The 23,681-nt window shown below is 47.1% G+C and overlaps 1 protein-coding gene across 2 annotated transcripts in view; it reads left to right on the plus strand.

Annotated features, from left to right (window-relative positions):
- Positions 1 to 23,681, plus strand: part of MXI1 (MAX interactor 1, dimerization protein) — a 57,679-nt gene that overhangs the window by 2,565 nt on the left and 31,433 nt on the right. Inside the window, exons 1-2 of one of the 2 annotated variants that reach the window (XM_075026355.1) lie at positions 7,278 to 7,793; positions 8,515 to 8,647. In XM_075026355.1, the coding sequence (XP_074882456.1) occupies positions 7,721 to 7,793; positions 8,515 to 8,647 (206 nt within the window). In that variant the 5' untranslated portion in view covers positions 7,278 to 7,720. Of the gene's footprint in view, positions 1 to 7,277; positions 7,794 to 8,514; positions 8,648 to 23,681 lie in introns of those variants that run through there. The other variant, XM_075026353.1, reaches the window with a different exon arrangement.

The raw sequence follows: 23,681 nt of genomic DNA on the forward strand, positions 1-23,681 counted from the left end.
GCCAGCGCAGGAGCGATTGCTCAGTGCATCCCGTGCTGGTGGCCTGGCAGAGACGTTGGTAATGGCTGGTCACTCCTCGTTACAGTCTCTGACCTGGCAATTAGCAATAACAGAGGAGACCAGCTCAAAAAAGTTTGGTGATGGAGACTGAGGCCAAACTCGGTTGCAGGCAGACTTGGTGCTCGCCTGCTTCCTGCAGGATGCCCAGGTCATTTGACCGCAGTGTTACGCAGGGCTGTAACAAGCTATTTTGGTGTTACTCCCATCAGGAAGGTGGCTGAGTCACAGCCCTGTTGTGCTAGGTGCTGTACACGTAGGGGAATGACAGTGCCCTGCCCCAAGGAAACACAGTCTTAAAAAAAGCAGAGGTAACAGGTAGATGTCTGTCTCCTCCTGGCCAGGACAGGGGACGGGGCTGGGTGAAGCACCGGGATGCTGGCTGGGATCAGCATCGCAGCTATGTGGAAGGTGAAGGGCTTCGGGAGCCAAAGGCAGGAATTTAAGGAAGGGCTATTACGGCTGGGTGAGGTCAGGTGGTTCTCCTAGTAGTTCTACGCAGTTTCTGATAAACTGCACTCAGTGCCTGCATTTGTTCTTCCAAGCCTTTGGTGGCTGTACCCGGTTGTTCACCTTTCTAAAACACTGTCCCAAGGAGGAGTGGATACTATTTGGTAGAAGGGCCCCCTGAGATGTAGAGGCAAATCTTGCAGATCCAAACCCTTGGATATCCCAGAGTGTGCATGTCACACCTTCTGGTGGTAGAGGAGCAGCTACGAGGCCCTCTTCTGCCCGCAAAACACACCGGTTTCCCACCTCTGCCTGCAGGTCAGTGGTGTGAGGTGGGTGGTGGAGCCTTCCATGTCTAGGGCAGGACTTCCAGTTAAGGCAGGAGTTTACTACCTGCTTGGTGCCCAGGGAGAAATAAGGAGATGATTTTTTTGCATTTATAAATCGCACATCCCATCGTCGTGGTCATGAATAATAGCAGAGGGGCTATGGGTTGGCTGGATGGTGTGGAAACAGAACCGCAGGGCTGAGAGCCACGGAGCAGAGTAGGATGTACCGTCAGGGCTATGGCAGGGGGAGACTATGCTTCAGGGGTGCCCTTTCAGCACCAGCAGTGAAACCACCCTTGTAGTATTCACTTGCCTTAAAAAAAAATTGGAATAAAAATTATCTGTATTACGGTAAGGTGACGAGGGAGCCTAGAGTTCTGTTATCAGACTTCTTGGGTAAACTGGATTACTTTAGCTACTGAAATATAACTGAATTATTTTTCCAGTTGAGCCTCTGGAAATGAATAACAGTGCTGCCTGCCTGCTTGCTGCAGTTCTTACGGTGAGACCACAAAACCCAATCCCAACACACCTTGCTAACTGACATGAAAGGTTTCCAAATGACCTGTTTCTAGAAATTTAAGCTTGGTATCTAAGGAATAGAAACATCACATGAAAAAAATTACAGTGGCTGTTTTCAGAAATGAAAGTTGTGCTGAGGGCAGCTCTGTTGGTGTATCTGTAACCTCTGCAAATGCCACTTCATGAATAAGCATGGCTGGAAATCTGTAGCAGCTGAAATGCTGGAGTTTGAAAAATGTCTTTAGAGGGACCTGGAGTAAACTCAACTGAAGTTTTAGTACGTGCCAAGCATCCCCTTTGTGTGTGTGGACTCACACTTTTGTCAGTAGGAGTTGCATAAACACGTGATGAATTCTTCGGATATGATGACTTACCTGTAATAGACATGGTATGTAATACATACTGATCTCACTACAGATACAGACCTATGTTGCCATATCCTCTTTTAAAAGCATGAAGGCGAGCAAGCCACTGTAAGAGTGGTGTCCTTACTCACAAGTCTAGTAGAGGTGTGCACGCATGGGACAGTGGGCCCCTCACGGAAGGTAGCTAGATCTTCTTCAAGTGCTGGCTATGTTTATTGACCTTCTGACCAGGAATAACAAATGGGTGACCTTAGATTTGTCCTTTGCTCCTGAATAATCCTCTCTGAAGGAGAGGAAAACTGAGCCTTGAGGGTGAGTCAACAGTGTCTTTGTCATGTGTCTCCTTCCGTTGTTTATGTGCTGTTTGGGGTCTTTCTCTGACACGCCAAAGTAAAGAAGTATCAGAAAACTATGATTAGCGGAGGGCAGAAGGAGCCGAGACTGCCTTCAGTCTGTGCGCAGAGGTGCCATTGGATCGATGAGGGCTGAACATGTGGCTCAAGGTCAGTATGGATGGTCTTGAATCTTATGGTGATGTGATATATGGAGCAGTACAGGGCTCCTTTATTTATATATTTTTCATCCAGCTCAAAATAAACCCCTTTCATTCCTCCTGGTTCGTGACCTGGCCACAGTGATTCATGTGTTAGCCACTTCCAGGTTGGGTTATTTTGACTCATGCTGTTTGGGCCTCAGCGTAAAATTCAGAAGGAAGCCACAGCAGGAGAAATGATAGGGCAGAGGTAGAACTATGGGACTGTGCCAGAAGCGCTGCTGAGAACCGATCACATCCTTTGTCAGCAGAGCATCCTGAGAGCTGGTGGAGAAGTACCTTCTGCCATTGCCTGGAGAACCCTACCTTCTTCTTATTTAGCTGAGGGACCCCATCCTGTATATGATATATTTTTTTCTCATGGGAGGTCCTCTTACTTAATTTTGCAGCTGGATCAGTCGAGTGACTTGACCAAAGTCACAGAATAAGTCACCGACTTAGAATAAACTGGGGCACAGCACAGGTCCGAAAACAGAGCAACACATCTCCCAGAGGAAAGGAGCAAGTAGCCCGAAGAGCTGGTGCACCTGTGGCTTTTGCCTTATTGATTGGCAGAGCTTGCTCTTCGAACCGGAGTGAGGTATATAGCACGCGCTTTATTCCTATTCAGAGTCTTGGGTATCCAGGTGGTTTGGCTCTGAGAAACGTCTGTCCTCACCGGTGGATGGGTTCCAGGCACCAGTGGGAGTGCTGAAAGGGATTATCTGATGCCTTGCGAAAGAATGAGGCTCATGGATAAGAAATGAGGCCACGTCCTATAGGCGGTGTAGGTCCCTTACTGAAGGTATTGCAAGCATTGGAAGGGTGTTGAGTAGGTGGGACTTGGGATGTTCTCCAGCCCGCTGCTGCACGTCCTCCGATGCTGAGCTGCTGCAGTCATGAGTACAGTCATGAGTACAAGAACAGAGACCTGGTTGTTACAGTGTGTGCTGGTAGGTGGGATATTCAGGTATGCCAGAGCCGTTGTTCCCCTGGCTAGAAAAACTGAAGAGTTTTATGGATCTGCTGTCCTCAGAAATTTGGGGAATCAATGAATCTTTTCACTAACTTGGGAGCAGCAGAGAATGATTCCTACTGGGGATCTCTGTTCATGCCTTGGTTGCAGGGGTGTTAGGTTTCAAGGCTTTGAAAGCAATATTAAGAATTTTCAGGGTTTGTGTGAAGGTGGGCAAAGGAAGCTCTTGCAACTGTTGCCATGTTTATGTTCCTCCCAGAGGTTGCAAAGAGTTGGGAATAGGAGGATTTTTGAAAAAGCTGAAGAAGGGATGGGAAACTAGGCAGTTTAACCAAAGGCATTGCCCTTATTGAAAATAACTTTGACGTTGCAAAGCATTGTGTTATTTCTAAGCCTTGTGTTCAAAGCAGAGGGTTGGGCATCTTGATTCGTAAACTGTGTTCCTGTTCCACCTCTAGCTAAGGGTGTGTCTTCAGGCAAGCGATTATGCTGCTTACACCTCAGTTTCCCTTCCTGCAGAGTGGAAAGAAAAGAGCTAAAGTCATTGCAGGTTTGAGAAGCTTAAAACATTACTTTCTGGAAAGCTCTTAGAAGATTTCCCTGATGGAAGATGCTAGTTTAATGCAAGTGATGGTGATGTTGGTAAAAAACAGACCACATCTGTTCTAGTTGATTAAAATAGTACAGCAGCGTTTCAGATGTAAATATTAATTGATTTCTGCACTGCAGATTTCTTCTTGGATATTTAAATTGTTGCTAAGGAGGAGGGAAAGGCTATCAGGGAGATTAACAAATCCATTATTAAGGCTGGAAATGGAGGGCTGCCGAAGTGCCATTTAATAAAATGTAAAAAGCCCCTTTCTAAAGGGCGAAGCAGCAGAACACACAATGAAAGTGAATCACAGCTGCCAGAAGGGATGCCAAGCAGCAAGCACTTATAATCAGAAAACTGTACTTACAGATCATTCGGAGCCACTAAATTAAATGATCTCATTCTCCCCTAAAATACTCTTCCCTTAGCCCCTCCCCAGCGTTGCCTGTGGATTGCTCAACCACATTTAAAATGTGACTTTGGGGGGTTTCTGGTCAGCAGTTGAATAGCATCGGGCCCCTTCATGCCATTCACTTTCCACCCACTTTTGTTTCTCTCACATACAACTCTGGCATTTTGCAGGCTGACCTGCCCACACGAGCACTTGGGATGGCAACTGAAAGATTTTGCAGATCTGCTGTGGCTCCGTGGTTGGCTTGCCTGCCTCTTCAGGGCTCCTTCTTTGGGAAGATGTCCCACAGTTTATTCTCAAATTTGTCTTTGTTTCACGCAGAAATTTTTTTCTAATTGTACATTGTTTACTTCAGAAACAAAGACTTGGAAGCTGAGCTGATGTGTAAATGGAAGAGCTGATCCTACATCATTTCACACAGAACTGATCCTGCTCTTACTTCATTCCAGTGCTGATTTAATTCACTGTGTGTATCAGTGTCCCCCTCCTTCATACTCTCTTGTTTTGTATATTGAACTAGCTTCAGGAGGCTGACACTTTGATATGTTGTTCCTAAACTACCCCTTCATTTTCCAGCCATGGCTTTCCCTATTTAATCCCTAAAGTGGCACCACGTTATCTCCAAATGTGCCATCAGAAAAACGAGTGGTGGATGCTGACAAGAACCTGTCTTGCAGTGATTTGGGAGCTTCATCATGGGTTTTGGGGGGAGGGGGGGGCGCTGTTGGGGTTTTTTTAATGTTTAGTATTGCTAATCCTGGGAGGCAAATGGCTCCCTGGTTTTGGAAGCAGGTTAGATGAAGCACAGTTACAGCCCAGAAATGCTCTTGCATTAACCCCGCTGTTGCAGAGTGGTGTGTGCACCTGTGTCCTTTTCCCTTTGTGAGTAATCCAAGATCATAAAAGTACTCCCTGAGACTGCTCAAATTTGAAACTTTCCATGTGCTTTTAACAATCTGCTCTATTGGCAGTTTCCAGTGTAGCAAAAAGAGGTGGGGAGAGAGAATACTTCCTTCCCTGAGTTCTGCCCCACACAAAAGCCAATTTTTACAAGCGCTGTGGTCTGGCTCAGTGTAGGTACGTGAACAGAGGCTGTCCTGCCTGAGTGAGGGCTGGGGCTTGCTTTTCCGCAGTGCAGAATGAGGGAGGTATGTCCCTGAAGGTGTCCCAGCTTCCTTTATTCTTCAACTGTCCCATCTTAAGAGAAACAAAACAAATCAACCCTTTGAGATTCGGAGTTGAAAAGGGCTGTGTAAGAACTGAATAGTGGTATTATTTTTACCTCCATCAGCTGCAAGCCTGCAGTTTTCTGAGGAAACCTCAGAAATGGTGAATCAGCGAAATGTGTTTAAAGAAAAGTTAGCTACCCTGAATCCACCTTTTTTCAGGCCTTCTCAAGTTGAGTGCTGCCAACTCTTGCAACTTCATCCTCAGTCTCCTGACATTTTGTGCTCTGCTTAAAGCTCTTGCTACCAGACACAAGCCATTAATTGAGAGTCTCAGCTTTTCTGTGTTTTTTTTAAAGGTACTTTTCCAGCTCCCATTCTGATGGAGGAATGCTTGCAGTCATAGCCTAAAAGTTCAGAGCCATGAAACATGATCCCAATTAGAACTACAAAACAATCCTTGGGCGGTTTCTAAGTCAGTATCAGTTTGAGATTCAGATTTTTACTCTGGATGTTCTGAGTCTGATTCTGAATGTTCTCTGATTGTTCCCTTTATGAGTGTAGATGAAATATTTTAGTATCTTACAGTTAAACGCTAACCGTTTTTTAAACTCCGTTCCAGCAAATGTTGAAGTAGTTGGCAAAATTCAGCCACAGAAGTGATCATGAGAGTTTCTGCCTGTATGAAAATCAGGACGTAAATACATTACCAAGATGCTGAGAAGAGTGGAGATCAGACTGCAAGGTGTAGGTGTGACAGGGTTTATTAAAATGTTGAGATGTTGTTACTTGTTTACGTGCTGCTTCAAATATACAGAATGGTCCCCATAGTGAGATTGCTGTCTGTGCCATCTGTTGTCTATGGTCTCAAAGGACTGTGTTCCCATTAAAAAATGGGACTTGCACCTCTGCCTCCCATCAGAAACACCGTATCGGTCACTCCAGGTATGACTTCCCAGAGCCTGGCACCTTGCTTTTAGTTACATCTCCACAGGTGACATGTGGAAAGCTCCCACCCTGTGGCTGCAGCTTTTTCTTTTGTAGCCTTTCTTTGCTTTATTCTTGCCCCGGTCCTGGCACTTCTACCTGCGGAAAGCCCTGGTGTTTGCAAGGAGAGGGATGAAGCGGCTGCGGGTCCCTCCTGCCTCCCAGGCGACGTCCGTCTCGCCCCCAGGGTGCTGGCAGGGCGTGGAGCTCTGGCCTGCGGGCGGCTGTGGTGTGGCAGCACCTGTGGCCGCCCCAGCCGGTGGTGGTCCGGTGGAGGGAAGCCATTCCCGCTCACCGCCCCACCATTTACAGCCGGGCCTACGGACTGTGGGGGTTTGTGCCGCTGATGCACCAGCGGCTGCGAGCTGGCAGGGAGGACAGGACAGGGCAGACCACCCTCGCCTCAGGGCCTGGGCTGGCGCACGGCCATCTCCTCAAGGGCCTGGCCACCCTCACTTGGCCGCCCGGCTGGGCGCCGAGCCGTCGCCTCAGGCGCGAGGGCGCACGGGCCGTTGCCCCGGGGAGGGGGTTTGGGCCCGGAGGGTGCTCCCCAGCCCCGGCCAGGGAAGGCAGGAAGAAAGTAGGAAGGAAGAAGGAAGGAAGGAAGGAGCGAGCGGGGTCTCCGCGGGGCCCGGTGACGACCCCGGACAGCCACCGTCCCACAGTGCTCAGCGGCAGCCGGGGAACTACACTTCCCAGGCGCCCCCGCGGCGGCGGGCGGCGCCCCTCCCCCTCCCGTGAGCCCTGGGCAGAGGTAAACAAAGTGGTGCGAGGCGGCGGGGGCGGGGCGGGGCGGCCTGAGGGGCCGGTCCCGCCGCGGGGCTGAGGGGCCGCTCCGGGCCGGGGGGCGAGCGAGCGAGGGAGCCAGCTAGCCCGCCTGCCAGCCCGGCCAGGCGCAGGGGGCCGAGGGGGTTGGATGCTGGCAGGGCCCGAAGTGGGGGTAAATCCCGGCCGGGAGCGGCGGGGCGGGCCGCGGGCCGGGCCGGAGCGGGGTTCGCAGGTGGGGGCAGCGCTGGGACGGGTTTGGGTCAGGAATAGCTGTCGCCTCGCCGCCTCCCTCGGCGGGGAGGACCCCGGCCCCCGTCCTTCCTCCGGCGTTTCCTCGCGTGTTCCCTCGCCGCCTCCGCGCGCCCACCCGTCGCCCTGCCAGGAGAGCCGCCCCCCCGGGACGAGAGGGCCGTCGGTGTGAGGAGGCCCGGGGACTGGGGAGAGACGGCGATCCCTCGCTCCCCCCCCGCCGCAGCCGCCCCCGTTTCCAGCGGGGGAGCTGGGAGCGTGGGGGCGGAGGGGGGTCCGGGGCCGCGGAGTCCCCCGGCTGCCGGCCTGGGGGCCATGGAGCAGGTCCAGATGATCAACATCCAGCGGCTGCTGGAGGCGGCCGAGTATCTGGAGCGAAGGGAGAGAGGTAATGGGGGGAGGAGGGGTGCTGGGATAGCCGTCCTGAGGGAGGGGGCTTGGGGGGGGGAGCGGGGTTGGGGTCAGAGATCCCCCCGGAGGGGTGAGAGTGACCCTGGAGAAGGGGATCAGAGCGAGTGTTTGCTGGTGGTAAATCCCCAACCGTGGGGGGGTTCGATGAGGGACGGGGCTGACAGGTCCTCCTGGAGGTGGTGGCTGAGGTGGAGGGCTTTTGCAGAGGTGGGGAGATTGAGGTGAAGGCGATTTCTGGAAGGAAAAGTGGGGATTGGTGTGAAAGTTTCCCACCGGGCAGGAAGGATGGTGGTGGGTGGCTCTGGCTTTGCAGCGGCCTCGATGGCACAGTGAAATACGCCTGGTTTGTCCGGTTCAGATAGCTTGGACAGGAGGAGAGAGATGAGGCACTCTCTGCGCTGTCATGTTTTCTTTTGATGTTTTCAGGTGTTTGAGTGGTGGTGTCCTTCCTCCAAGGTTGGCATAGCCTTTACACTCCCCTTCCTCTCTTTTCTCCACCTCCCAGTCCACTTCCCTCTGAATACATCATCAGTCATTTCCCTGAGCTGTTATGGTTAAGGGCCTCCCCAGCTAGGCTGACGGGTTAGTGGTGAGGCTTGCCTGCTGACTTCTTTTTTTTTCTTTTCTTTTCCTTTTTTTTTTTTTTTAATGACCCTTTTCTTTCTTTTTTTATGCCCTGCCTGTTGATTCTTATGCAGAGTGCGAACATGGCTATGCCTCGACCTTTCCCTCAGTTCCAAGTCCTGGACTACAAGACCCAAAGCCCACGCGGAGGCTGAGCCGGGCAAGGAAACACAGCGGCAGTGGCAGCAATGCAAGTATTGCCAACAGGTACGATGCAGACAGGAAAGCGTGGGGTGCAGGGCTGGCCAGGAGGGTGAAGCTGGAGAAGAGCTGGAGGCAGAGGAGAGAAACTTACCCTGTGGGGAAAAATGGGAAGAGCCTGAGCACAGGGGGATTCAGAGCTGGGACACACAAGTACAGCATCCATTCTGGATCCATAGCGCTGAGAGCAGAGGGGACACAGGGGAGCTGTATCTGAAGTGGCACTGCCAGCTGACTCTGTGCCAAGGCTCAGATGCTGCAGAGGGAAGGGGAATAGGGAGATCTGTTCATAGGGTTTAGGGAGGACGTAGGCAATAGCTATTGCCATTATGTACAGCTGATGTCTTTCCAACCCAGAAGTCACTGCTTTTAAGGGATAGCATGCGTGCAGCCTGGGTGCTTTGGGATTGTAATGACAGGCATGATTTGAAGCAAGGAAATGATGTTTTGAAATGGATCCCCTGCAACAAATGGGAGAGAGGGAGATGACTGGCTGCTCTGTACAATGTGTTAAAAATTCAGTTCAGGAAAACGAAGCTGTCTTTCAGTCTGCCTTTCAGGGCAGTGGGATTTCCCAGCTTTCTGATTGCTTGGTAATTGTAAAACTCCACATTTTTGACATTTCTCTTATTATGCAATGCCACATTTCTTGGTTTCTTGACTTTAGAAGAGACAACGGGATTAAGCTTATCACTTGGTCCTGTGGTAGGATCTGCCTCTCCCTTCTTGTTCCTGTTCTTTTTGTTTTCCTTTGCTCCCTTCTGTAGAATTGTTCAGACCTTGTTGAGACCTTCTGGGATAGAGAAGCTTTAGAAAGATAAAGTATAATTTTGAAAAGGCAATTGCAAGCTTTCTTTTACTGCAGCAAGGCCTATGCAATCCATAAAATGGTGGCAGGTGGCTCAGGTGATTAAAGCTTTCTTAAGGCCATTGGGAAGGACCTGTAAAGGCCTAGGGGAAAGGTACCTTTGCTTGAAGTGATTCTGCTTTGGCAGCATTTGATAATAAAGATTGTTTGAGGTGATGTTAGGACACCTTGCTGCGGGGAAGTTTTCTTCATCAGGATCAGCATATCCTGAGCTCTTTGTATGCTGCATTTTTACATTTGCTTCCCTCCTTCATCTAGCCTCTCCCCATTGCAGGGCAGTTGTAGCCCTTTACTGTTTCCCATGAACCAAAGTCCCAAATCCCACTGACTTTGTGTTATGAAATGATGGCAAATGCTGAATTGAGATCTGTATTTTTCCCCTCCAGGTTTCTCACATACTATTTTTCCTTCCCACACCTCTTTCTCTCAAAGGCCTTTGTCATGGCAACCTGCCCTTCTCCAGAGGAGGGCTGGAAGCACATCCCCCTCAGGAGCTCCTTAGCACCGAATCCAGCAGCCTGTAGGCTAGAGAGGGATGCAGAGCACTCACCATCCCTGGGGCCTGGGTGCTCAGTGTGCCCTGCCGGCACAGAGCCCCCAGGCACAGCTCTCATGGGCATCTTTCTGTGCTGAGACCAGCCCGCTGGGCCATTTAGCGTCACAGGCTGAGTATATTGATGTGGAGGGGAAAGGCAACAGAGAAGCAGAAAAGATACTTTCTAGTCTTACTTAAAACCTTCATTATACAAGAAGTACTGAGGCCAAATTGAATCGTTAGAGTGAGAGTGTTACCCAGCATGTTGCCTCCCATGCTTGTTTCGGCTTCAGGGAGTGACCAGCATCAGGTCTGCTCCAGGCAGAGACCAGAGCAGGTCTTTTGGGGACCTCAGACCTTATACGCACAGTTGGAAATGGAAGTTTCTTTTAGCACAAGTCGTAGCAGCTTGCACTTGCTGTAGGAGATGGCAGGCCTTCCAGATGGCTGCAGTGCCGGGAAGTGACAACTGTGAAGTTCAGGGTGCCTCCAAATTCGCTGCAGTGTGTTTTGTATGACGCTGAGTATAGCATCAGCCTTGTTTAAGGAAGGCTCTGTATCATCCTTTCCCGTTAAAATCAAAGGGACAATTCAAGTTCTGTCTCCTGGAGTTAGAATGGACTTTGAATTAAATATCAAGTCCTTGATGAGGGGCAAAACTTACGTTTCATGTGTGGACAAGAGATGTTCTTAGATTGCTTTTGTCTCAAGGTGTTTAATTAGTGTAGAGAAATTATGCATTTAGATGTCGTGCAGATCTTGTCATTTAAAAGCCTCCTGTAAAAATGTGTCTCAAGCAACCTCGGCAAAGCACAGTTGTTTTCTTTTTTTTTTTTCCTTTATTTACACACTTTTAGAAATTGACACGTGCATTGTTACTGGTGTTTATTGAACCAAATAATCCATGATTATGTGGCACAGGGTATTTACAGAGCCTGGGTGGTCTTTAATTCGTAGTTTAAATCCAAGTATTACCTTCAGCATTTGCAGCCCAGACATGACAGCTATTTCTTCCCAACAGGCTCTGTGCTGTCATGGCACAAACACCCAGAAAGTTCTGAGGAACAGGCAGCCCAGCTCTGGATGCCAATGGTGGAGCAAATCTTGTAGAACTACAATGGTCTCCCAGTCCCAGCAAAATAATTTTTTTCTACCCCAAACAGGGGTGTGCAGATAAGAGGGAAAACATTGCTTCGTTACTTCTGATTTACGTGATGCATTTTTAAAGGAGGATGTTTGGGCTCAAGTTCTCTCTTCCTTCGTGTCAGTTGTGCAACTGATAGCATGCAGATTGCTGCAGGGGGTTCCCCTCTGCAATCCTTGGGACGTTATCTATGTGTATGTGTAGTGTTTTGCATGGGTATTTTAAAGACCTACTGTTGCATGCTGTGAGTTAAAACCTGAATATATTTAAAAATATGCAGTCTTGCTTTAGTCAGGGACATTTAGGTACTGAAAATTACCCACCTGCAGAAATATGTGGAGAATCACAGTCATTGTGACCTGGAGTTCGTAATAAACTCAAAATAAAGGGAAACTTTTTTGAAAAAAATCCCATTTAACACATAGCTAAAAGCCAAAAACCATGCAAATCAATTATCCAACCTGTATTAGATTATAAATTAATTTTGCTTTTTTTTAATTTGCTCTTGACAGAAGTTTTGCCTGGTTTTTGGACTGGGATGAAAAATTTGCAGAGATTTATTGTAACATACAGTATCACTTATTTAATGTTCGTTCCTTCTGAAAGCGTTTCTGGGACAGAAGCTGAGTTCTAAAAACTCACCAGAGGAGTGAAGTAGTCCGTGCTGGGAGTACAGTTCTGTGGGTATGTTAACATGCATTCGATGTCACTAGGAACTGTTCTTATGGACCCTACATATGCAGTTCTAAATAGACCCAGTTATTTGAAAGGCTCATTGTAGTTAGGATTAGACTGGTTTGATATTTTTACATTTTGAAAAATAATTGAGAAGACTTTTTTAATCAATTTAAATCATTGTGTCAGCAGGAAATAAAATAAACAGCAGGGATGCTAAATGATTTTTTCCCCCCCCATAATACAATCAGTTTAATGAAGTTAAGATTTATAATGGAATCTGAAATTATGTTACAATATTAGATTGTCATTTGTGTTTTGTTTTTATTTAGACTCTCAGGCATGTAGAAAAGCCCGTTATTTTTGGTCTGATCCTGGGGAAATGCCAAGCACCCTCCCAGTGGCGCTAGGAGCCTTCAGCTCTCCCGGGAGGCCCATGTTGTTAAGGGCACTCAAAGAATCTATTGCTCAGTTCCATGGGGGAGGGTTTGATCTCTGTCCAGTTTCTTTTTCCTTTCATTTTCCTCTCTTCCCATTATCCTCCCTTGTGTCTGAGGCTGCTTCCCAAGGGCCTTTCAGACATCTACAGTCTGGTAGCAGGTTGCCTGCAGTGCTTGGAATCAGCAGCTGTAATGGGTATGGTAAGGCATTTTGGACATGGTGTCTTGAAAATCTGGGTGTCTGGGTTTCTTTACCCTTCTGGCTATTCTAGTGATGCAGCTCCTCATTTTCTCTGTTGCTCTCTCTTCTGCCCCATTTGGAACTTTTTTCCTCGCACTTCTAAATCCCATCACTTGGTTTTGTTCTGAATCTTCTCTGTAGCCCTCCACTCTCATAACCTTTGAAGCTGTTTTTTGAGGGCAGGGATGGCAGCTGTACTATTGAAACCCTCAGGTACTCTTGGCTTTAAGCTTAATTTGCTCACAGTGTCCCTGAGCAAGGATTGTGGGGGGCAGGTAGGTGTGCATTAAGTACCTCATGTGCCTCAGGTGATGGCTTCATGTGCCACAGGTTCACAAACACAGGTGCAGAAGCTGAAAGGATGTGGCATGCATAGCTGCAAGTCAACCTTGGCTGTCTGGTGCAGAAGAAAGCCTGATTTACCAGAACAGCAGTGCTGTGCAGCTGTACCTCACTGTGTAGGGGAGGAGTAGGGGGGTTGGTGAACACTTGCCTAAGCGCAGTTTTAAATATATTCTATCTTTGCTGTCAGAGGAGGTTCACTGCCCCCCACACTGTGCTGATGACTGAGTACCTGGTAATTTTCAGTCCTTCCTACAGCCTCTGGAGTTAGGACAGTGCTGTAATTCTGATTTTATTGGGGGAGAGGAGGTGCAGGGGCCTGAGTGGTTTGTCTATCTTGTGTAGGAAATTCCTGAAAGAGCAAATCACCATTTCAGCCCATGTTGGTCTACTTTTCTGCACAAAGTCCCTACCCCTTTCTTCACGTCCCAGAGAGCTGGTCTCTGAGCTTTCTGTTGACAGCTTTGCTGCTTCCTAGCCTCTCTCAGTTGTTATTTGTTTCTGGATGCTACTTTGTTTATTTGCTTGTGGCTTTTTTTTAGCCACTTGCACTTGCACTGGATCACACCTTACTCCATAGCTAGTGGGAGTTGAGTTTTGATTCGCTGTGTGTAGGTGGGTTAGAATCTGGCCCTTGTGTAATATGCTGGGGATAGTGACTGCTTTCTGTCTCAAGCCTCGTAGTGCCAGGGAGCTCTATTCTTGGCTCAGGACTTGGCTTTGCTTCATAGAGTACAAATCCACATGTGTAAAACAGAGAATGGATGAGATTTGCTGTGCCATGTTTTGATTTATGCCACATCTTGATAATGTACAAACAGTGTGATTACTATCTGGAATCTTCATGCTGCTGTTGAAATTTTGTCTAGAAATAGTTGGAGATGGGTCTTGCCTTCCAGTTGAGAGTATACATAAATATGCTAGTTAATTTTTCAAGAAAGGAAAACTGGACAAGGCTGAGCTGTTAAGGATTGCTTCTCTGTTAGGGATGTTGAGAGGGACTGGCCAGCAGTATTGACTATACTTAAATGTAAGCATGACTTCTTTTTGAGAAAGCGTAATGACAGTTTGAGTGTTAGACTGGGAAAACGGATTGCTGGTCCGCACAAGAGAGGTGGAATCACCCCTTGTTGAAATCCCACTGTCTTCTGTAGGTTTGTACTGGAGTACAGTTGATCGGGGCAGGTTGGCAGGTAGGGCTCTACTCAAATAGCTCAGTTCAGCCTCAGCACATCCCATCTGCCAATTTGATGTAATTTGCCCCAATGCAGTCTGCAAGTGTAGGCAAGCAAGTTGTAGTGATGCTGGAGTTTCTGAACCTGCTGGCACTAAGTTGTGCCTTTCCTTGTCTCTGTTGATCTACATCAGAAGCTGAGATCCTGCCAACAATTTGGGGGAAAAAAAAAAAATTACCCCATGTAGGTAACGTTTGGTATGCAGTGTCTTTTCAGTGATGCTTGGCTTTACAGCACAACTGGCAGGTTACCAGGCAAAATACAGAAAGTGAGTGTGAACCCAGAAAATGGCATGAGAAGCATAAACCCCACTCCCTAGTAAGGAATGAGGCCTCCAAAAGTGCTAGGGCTGATGTAGCAGTTTCCATGGGGGAACCCGCTGTGTTCCCCTTTGTCACCCTGTTTATTTTATGGCCCTCCAAGTGGGAAGATCCTGCAGAGCTGCAGTTCGTGCTTTACTTTTTGTATTAGTAATATAGCCACGCATAGGGAGATCTGTGTGGCAGGGAGTCTATGCAGAAACCCATGATTTTGGGCTGAATTTATACTTTGATAACTTCAGTAGGTGTAAAATTTAATTTGTAGTCTCTGAGTTGTGCAAAGAGGCCTTTGTGTAAACTAGAAGCAGGCCCAGTAGTTGATGTTACCTGCAACGTAGCTGTAATTCACTGCTGCAGCATCTCTTTGCCATGAATTGTCGCTCTCTGTGGCTGAAGGCTCATGATCCCTTTGTCCTCCAGATTTGGGGAAGCCTCTGCAGGAGCGTGCTGTTTTGCAGCAGTGGGACTGTTAGTCAGGGCTCATGCTGTTCATGTTGCAGCACTCTACCCAGGTAGAGCTGTGCTGCAACTGCTGTGGGCTGATTTGCATCACTGATAGCAGTGCTGGCACAGTGACAAGAAACTTCAGATTTTGGTGTTTAGGGTCTTTTGAAATGTGAAGGTTGTTCACCCTGGCTCCTAGAGAGATTTGGTGCCCTGGGATGGTAGGGAGGATATTTGGGCCAAACCTGGTCATCTGTTCCTGGAATTCCCTCATTTTCTGTTCCCACTATATTCAGTGTACAGTCAGTTCCCTGGTTTAAGTAGTATTCCTTGTTTGTCAGGTGTTTGTGTGGGTTTTTTTTCCCCCTCTTGCCACATTTGTATCCTTTTTGTATCTTCTCTGTGTAGTGCCTCACCCACAACACATGCAGGGATTTATCCTTCATGCTTTTGTTTAACCTGACCCAATCCTTTGCTTGACAGTGAATTGGTTGTTACCTGTAGCATTGTTTCCATCTGCTCCCCTGTTTGTAGGTAAGACTGACGTTTTCCTTTCTCGCTCCTGGTTTCTCTTTCTGACCCAAACAGACCAGTCCATGTCCCGCTGCTGAGTTAATTGTCTTGCTGCTGTTCCTGCTGTTGATCATCTCCTGATCCCTCCTGACAAACTTCTGTCCAAATTCAAAGACTGGCTTCTGTTTGTTCTCCTCTTAAGAGTGTTTGCTCCTACTCCCTACCCCCTTTGAACCAACAAAGATAGGATTTGATTTTGTTGACTATTTTGGGCTCTCTTGATCAGAGACTGTGGGTCTCTGGGGCTGTGCACTTGGCTGGCCTTTGCCTGGATCTCTTCTCTGTGAGACACTGCCTTGTTGATCAGCTCAGAGGGAACAGGCCTGCTTTTTCCATCCTGCTGGATATATTCCCATGTCTCATTTCTGTGCTCCCTACTGTACTTCCATTCTCTGATATGAAAGTGATTTCACTTCAGTTCTGTTTCTTTATGAATCCAGTTTGAAGCAGCCTAGATGATTTCCAGCATTATCTTAATTACTTGTTTATACTTTGCTGCTTGCTCTGTGACAAGCAGGCATGTGGACTGAGAGCAATTCTTTTGCCTCAGTTTTGATTAAAGTTCCTCTGCATAAATAAGTCGATTATTTTCTGAACAATTCTCATTTATCTCCTTCCATCTGTTATACCATCAAGAAGGCAGAAGTTAAGGGACAGATGACATTGCGATTGCTGTTGAGATTATTACTCCAGTGGTCATCGTCCAGGTGCTTGGGCAGCTGTAAAGCAATGTATAGATATGGTAAGGTAACGTGGCACCAGTTCTGGTTTGCCTTTGACAATTAGGCTACAAACTGCATCAGTTCGTGAACTGTTTCACAAGTAGCTTGGCCATCTGGGAGCAGTGGGAGGTAGCCACCTCGCTGCCTTCATGTTAGTTGCTGCTGCTTGTAAGCCAGAACTGTAAGAACAGGAGAAATCACAGCTCTTCTGTTTTTCTCAGCCTTCCTTTTTCATGGATCTCCCAGATGCTAGATGAGTATGTCCCTGTTGACAATATGACCCCAGAGATCAGGACATCTGGGTTCTCTTCCTGATATTGTTACAGCCTGTGTAAGTCTTTGTGCCTCAGTTTCCCTAATATAGTGTGTAGCTAACAGTGATGTTAATGGATTTTCAAGTATATTTCCCCTCCCTTCATCTCCATGCACAGTATTGTGGCAATATAGTTGTAACATGAGAGATAACTAACAAGTCTAAAAAGAAGTGAAGAAAGTCTGGCCTGGCCCACAGCCATACAAATGCCATCAGTTTCTTTTCAAACAAAGTGCATTTCAGTCAGGTGGCATTTACTCAAAAAGCCTCATTTTCCCCAATGCATCTGAAGGCAGTTTCTTTAGGTCAAAAGATGTGTGTTGCAGAGAAATACATGTTCCCCAAACAGACTGTTGCTCTGCAGATGACATTGCTAAGGCTATTTCTGGATATGACCATCTTCCTTGAAAGGGTAATGTTATGTGTGGGAAGAAGCATGGTATAGGGCAAAGGGGCTGGCATGCTGGGCCCTTGGATCATTTCCTGAGTCTGCTGCCGAAAGGCTGCAAGATCTGGGCACGTCAGATGACCTACATGGGTCCTACCATCTGTACGTTACATGGTTCCCACCATCTGTACATTAGGGTAATGCGTGCACTTTTCTAATTCTGTTTTCAGGAAGCAGAATCGGTGTTTCGGAGCTTGTGGCTGTTTGAAAGAAGATGAGACTTAGGTTCCTAAGTTTTCTAGGTGGATTTGAAAATTGCCTCCCGTGCCTTTATTCTCTTTCTGTGAACCACTGCAATCTCTCTGCCATGCAGGTACCAGCAACTATGATACTGGTTCTGGTGGGACCTTGGAAGAGACCGAGTCCCTGACCGTACAGTGAGACTCATGGAGCCTGCTGGAAGTCAGCGGGGCAGGGACCACATAGAGCTTTCTGTGGTGTCAGGCCTTACCCTGCTCTGTAATGCACTTGAATATTCAACAGAGAAAATTTCGTTAGCAGAGATATTAAGGTGTTAGCAGCGGATCGATGAAGCCTCATTCTACTTAAATAATTCATTTTGCTTTGGATGATCTGGTTATGATGATTGTGTAGGGAGGTTGTCCTTCCCAAGTAGCGCTTGGGAGAGACCTGGGGGACAGTGCACACCTGACATTAGTGTGAGGAAGTGCCTGTATTTTGCTGTCCTCATTCTGTGCCATGCTCTTCTCTCTTCATGGAGGAGCTTGGACGTACCGTGGTGAAGCCACCTGACATTTCTCGTCACCAGGTCATGAAAAACATGGTTTTGTCAATGTATTAAAAAAAAAAAGGCAAGAATCTGTCCACAAGAAGTTCAAACTCCCTTGCATCATGAATCATAGACGGGAATCTTGCCTTGGTGAAAGCAAAGAATATACTTTTTCCTGACCTGTGAGAATCTACCTGGCCAAGTCCTAAATCACAGAAGATGTTGGCTGCTGTATGTCCAAGGGAGGTAGGTTAGGGTTTCTCTACTGAAATGGCTAAGATACCTCCTGAAATGAACACAGTCAGCCTTTGTGTCTGATCTGTGTGCATGAGCCCTTTCTGATGTGGTTAACTGTGGGCTGGGAAGGGAAGGAGATGGTAGGATGTTTGCTCACTTGTCACAGAAGCTAGAAGGCAGACAAATGGAGCAGTGAATAGCACACTGGAGAACTCACTTCACTTCTGGCCCCTGTCAGCAGTCCTGTGTACATTCAGCAAGTCCCTTTCAGCCCAGCCTGTTGTAGGAGACCCCCAAATAGTCTATTCCTCATATTGTGATCTTTTTCCAAGACATGAGCCTGGGAACTAAGCTGCACAGCCACAAGGGGCACCAGTGGGAGCTGTGCTTTGAACACGTAAAGTGGCCCAGAAAACCTGACCCTTAGGGGTCTTCATAGAGGCACTCAGAGGAATGAGAAGCTGCAACTCTGATTTCCGTGTTTCTTAGTTTCCGATCTGGAAAGCAAGGATGCTCTACAGTAAATGTGCTTGTGAACTGCCTAGCTGCTGCTCTCGGTGAGCCTGTTGAAAAGCCTGTAAGGAAACCACCGGTTCTGTATTCAGAGCAGGGCTTGGCTTGAGGCCACGTGTTGAACAATGAGGGGAAAACAAAATATTGAATAGCTGCTTGTTCAGCAAACCCAGTTCCTCTTGGCTGTGCAGGGCCCTGCGTGAGGGAGCGTATGAGATGCGGCAGTTTTCCCTTAGCAGTTGGGACTAGGACCAGCCTCTGCACATAGCATCTCAGGTGGTACAGGAGAAGACCCACACCAGAACACTTGCTCCCAGCCTAAATAGAGGGGAGGGAAGCCAGCTGGGGACTTCTTTGCTGACCCCAGATTGCAGCACTGGATGCAAAACAACATTCTTGCTGTTGTGTGGCCTGGCTTGGAAAACCCTTCCCCTGCAGAGTGCCACCTTGTGCTGCTTAAAGGGGTGTTGCTTTGCTTTGGGGGAGCACAGCTCTGGGACTGGGAGAGACTTGTGGTGCTCAGCAAGGAGGAGCTGTCTTCCTGCTCTTTCCTCCTTTGTGCTGAAAAAGCAGAACATGCACCAACAGAACAGAGTGCTTTGTTTGGGACTCTGGCTGCAGTTCCTTCCCCACCTGAGGGTTATGCCTGATATGTCTGTTGGATGAGTTTTATTGGTAAACTGATACTACTTTTACTCTGAGAGTAGGGCTGGCTCACTTGGCACACAGCGGGCAAGACATGAGGGCTGGTTTAGGTTTAGGTTGTTGTTGTTTGGTTTTGGTTTTTTTTCACTTTCCCACTTGCAGCTTACAATGATGATGTCATTTTTTTGTCTTTGACCCAAGAATCGGATAGCACAAATGTCCTTGTTAGATGTCTCTTTGGGATGCCTGAGAACAGCAACCCACTGATCCAAGACTTATCCTGGGGATCAGGGAACCCAAGTTAAGTACCCTGCTCTGCCACAGGCTTCTTGTGTGGCCTGGGGAAAATCATTTAGAATTTCTGTGTTGGTGTTGTCCCCACTGCATAAAAAGTGTTAGGGAGGAGTTAATTTCTGAAGTGTTGCAAACAGAAATAATGATTATGAGGAGCAGGTACCAAACTGAGAGGGGCTGTGTAAATACTGTAGGTGGCTTTGAAGTAATTTACTTCTTCAAGGGATGCGTGCAGTGTACCTTTTAAAGTTGTTTTTGAGTGTTGCAGGAAGCTTTCAGGATACTGTGTAGAAACCCAGGGGTAGGTGACTTTCTGCAGTTGTGAACGGCACAAAGGAGCTCTCTTCCCCTTGTTGAGCTGAAAACAGACTATGTGGGGCCATTTCTCCTTTTCCAAAGATGAACAAACATGAACAGATGCCAGTACATCTGTGTCGCCTTCTCTGTTGGAGATGGAGAATGTGAACTTTGGAAGGGGTCTGCCTTGATCCTGGGAAAACAGCTTTGATCAGAGCCTTGGGAGAAATCTGATACCATGTCCATTTAAGAGTGACAGAAAAAACTAGTCAGAGTCTGGGGCTAGGTTAATCTGGTACTTCTCCATTGACGTCAGTGAGAAGGTGAAACAGTCTGTTCTGTCTCCTCACTTCAGCTCTTCATGGAGAAGCATTTAGTCTGGACCTCGAGGCCACACAGTGTAGGGGGATCAGGGATAGTAATGACTAAGATAACTTTTGTCTCTAGTATTGCTTGGAAGGAAATGTTTTGTTAGATTTGCTGATATGCAAGGATGAGGTGAGGCTCTTGTTAGACTTGAGGCTGGTACTTGCAAGGGGCTTAAGGACAGCAGCAGAAGGACTTCTGCTCCAGCTATGCCATCTTCTGTTCATCTGCATCCTGCTCCTCACCGAAGGAGCTCTTGGCAATGTTGAGTTCCATAAGCTGCTGTGTTCCCAAGGCTCCTGTGCAGCCCTCCAAGAGCTAGGCTCCTGGGCCTCCCAGAGGTGAGGTGGGTTCACAACTCCCTGAGAAACTCAGCCCTTGAGCATCTCCATCTGGGCAGGAAGATTTGACTCTTGTGCAGCTATCGTTTGTCTTACCGTTGGGCTGAAAGCCTTACGCACTGCTGCTCCTGGTGGAGCTTCTCCGTAAACTTCCCAGACTATGGCTTGTGCAGTTGGTTTCATAGACTACTTATGGTGTTGATCTACTGCTGCTTGAAACCCTGGCAAAACACTGGGGTTCTTCAGCCAGTAAGTTTTGTTCTGTGGACACCGGTGGATTTAAAATTCAAAAAAGCTGTTGATGACCCTTCCTCCTCATTTGTTTTGTTTTGTCATTTGGCTGTTTCCAATAGGAGTAGTTTCTGAGGAAGAACTTTCATAAAAGAGAGAGCAGTAGTGTAGTTCACTGGTTCCAGAAGGGTGGCTGATCTTGGCTTGGGGAATGAAAGAAGGCGTTTCCTGCAGGGGAATTTGGTGGCCAAGTGAATGGGTGTCAACAGAGCCAGAAGGGGAGAAAGGTCTGTAAAATGAAGAAGAGTAACATTGTATGTGCATAAGCAGCAGAGGTGGCTGAACCTGAGTGAAGTAAGACAGAAAGCGGTTGGCCTGGTCTGTGGATGGATGTTCTTGCTGTTTAAGGACATGTATTGGAAGAGGTCTTTTTTATTCCTCCCCCCCACCCCCCGCCCCCTTTACCTGGCAGTAGTATATGGCCAGCAGCATCTCCTGAACCACCGGTATCTCTGTTGTGATGGAGATGGAGCTCTAGCTCTTGGAGTCCTGGGCTCCTCTGGACCCAGGAGCTGGTGCCAGATACCGACAGGAGGGTAACCAGGTACAAGGAGATGGCAGGGTCATTGGGTCTAAATGCCATCTGTGTGTTGCGTGGGACAAGGACTCTTGATTGCTGTGTTTTCCCAATAGAAAATAGTTACCTCACTAAGAAGTCAAACCAAAATGCAGATGTGCTGCAAATGCATTTGTTGGGCTATTTATCAATATTAAATGTGTAAACCAGAAAGGTCAGCTGTGTTTAATGTCATGTGGCAGCTTTGTGATTTTAATCACAGTAAAAAACCCGATGACAAATGAATTCAGTGCTCTTTAGAGCTTGTTCCTCCCTGACGCAGTTTGTTTTGTTGGCTTACCTGTGCTCAGGGAAAGTTTGGCTGCCTCTGCCATGGTAGGAGAGGTTTTCTTTAAATAAAGAAAATGGGATAAAGTGACAAATTATTTACAATGTCTCATTCACTGGGGGAATTCAGTGTAGCTTAATGTTTCAGCAACACCTTGTTGCAGTGTTGGATAGCAAGGTTGCAGGTAGAATCACAGTAACTGGCACAAAAAGGTTGTTGCATCTGACGTTAAATTAGAGTTACTGACAATTGTTGCTTCCCTGTTTCTTCCTATTTTGTAAGCAGTTTCAGGTATCTGGGGTAGAGAGGGATAAACTTCAGTTTCTCCTCTTTCAGCTTTTTGTTCTTTAAAATCTTGATGGGGACTGCTCTGCTGGTTTTGTTGTTGTTTGCTTGGCTCCTTTATGTTAAGCTTCTAAAACTCTTTCTTGATCTTTTCCCATGCTGTTTCAAAATGTAGTCAGCAGGATCCTCCTCCTTATATAACATTCCTTCAGTTTTTAGGGGTAGTTATCAGTTTGGGTGTTCTAAACTTATTGTTAGAGAACTGACTGCTGTAGAAACCTGACTTTTAAATGAGAGCCCTGCAGACAGTTTATGCTTCAGCTACTTTTAAATAGCAGCTGAGGTTTTGAGCAGTGCTGGTACGTGTGCTTGGGCTTTTGTTTTCCTCTCTGAACATGTCTGTACCTGCATGGCTGTGGTTTCAGCTTTGCAGGTGGGGGCAAGGTCCTGCTTGCCCTGTCCGCCTGACAGTGGGGATGTGAGCTCCTCCGGTTTGTGGTCCGTGCTCAACAGTGGTGTCCTTATTTCACTGGGTGACACAGTCTGTGACTAACTATCAACAGCAACAAAGCAACATCATACTGAACGCACAGGTTCCTTGCTGCTGTAAGGGCAGAGTGTTACAAGTAACCCTGAAATGTTCCCAGAGTGCTGCAATAGTTTACAGCTGTGGTGTGCATCCTGTACCCATCAAAAAGCTGGTGATGATGTATAAGGATGGAGCTTTGATTTCAGTCTGGTGATACTCTCTAGGTTCTCAGTTGATGATAAGACCACCTCAGTTAAAGAGGTACAGTTACATTTGTTTCTGTGCCTATTTAAAAGATATTTTTTTTTTCTGAATGTCATGTCAACAGAGGCGCCTGTACTTTTTTACACTTCACTGACAGCACTGTCCTTGTTTAACTCCAAATAAATCTTAGTAACATGTGCAGCCCCAAGATGAGGGGAAAAAATTAATCTCTAGATCAGGAGCTACAGAAAATGAAATGAATTATGAATAGAAGAGAGAAGGTTTTTTCTGTATCTGTTGTCCAAGCAAAGGGAAACTGGCACAGAAAATAAGAGTTAGTGAGTGGTGGTAGTGGAAAGCAGTGCTGGGGTTTTTTTCTAAATTTCGATGAAATTAAAACTTTTACAAATGTCCCCAGTAAGACTAAACAAAGCATAGGCAGGTAAGAGAAGTAACATCCCCATAGGATTCATTCAGCATTCCTGAGATTCTTTCCTTTGCATTCAGCTTCAGTGGGAAAGTGGGGGGGGGGCTTGTTTTTTTCCTTGCCACTGATATAGTTAAAAGTCACAGCATAAATTTCCTGACTTGGTGAAAAGCCTGTGACCCCTCTCAGTTGTCTTGTTCATCAGAAGGCAGATAGGTAATAAAGAGTCTCCTGTGTGAGAGGAGTAGGGAGAACCTGCTGTTTTAATTTTGTTCACAGCAGTGGGCCAAACTTTGTTCTTTCAGTGCTGGCCTTGATAATTGGCTCGATATAATACAGGAATTCAAGCCATTGCGTATCTTTGGCTTTATAACTGCTAATGTCATAGCCAAGCAGAGTGCAAAGTCTCCTGCAGGAACATACAGTAAATAAGAACAATAAGCATGTTCCAAAGAACATACAGGCAGTGGTTTTAAAGGGCCTCAGCTCAGCCGTGGTGGGTTAATTTGTATCCGGGTTGCCTGGACAAATAGATTTTGCTGGTTTAGATTCTGTGGGGGATATGGGTTTGATTTGGGAGATTTTCTGGACTAAATATTATGTTCATGTCTCTGATTCCTGGGAACCAGACTTAAGGGGTCCCCTCTTTTCCGGAGGGAAGGATTTGCTTTGGAAGTTTCCCCAGCTTTAGGAGTTTGGCTATAGTGTGCCTTGCCTTTAGGGTATCCCATACCCT

The sequence above is a fragment of the Buteo buteo genome, chromosome 4, assembly GCF_964188355.1.
Source record: "Buteo buteo chromosome 4, bButBut1.hap1.1, whole genome shotgun sequence".
Lineage (NCBI taxonomy): Eukaryota > Metazoa > Chordata > Aves > Accipitriformes > Accipitridae > Buteo > Buteo buteo.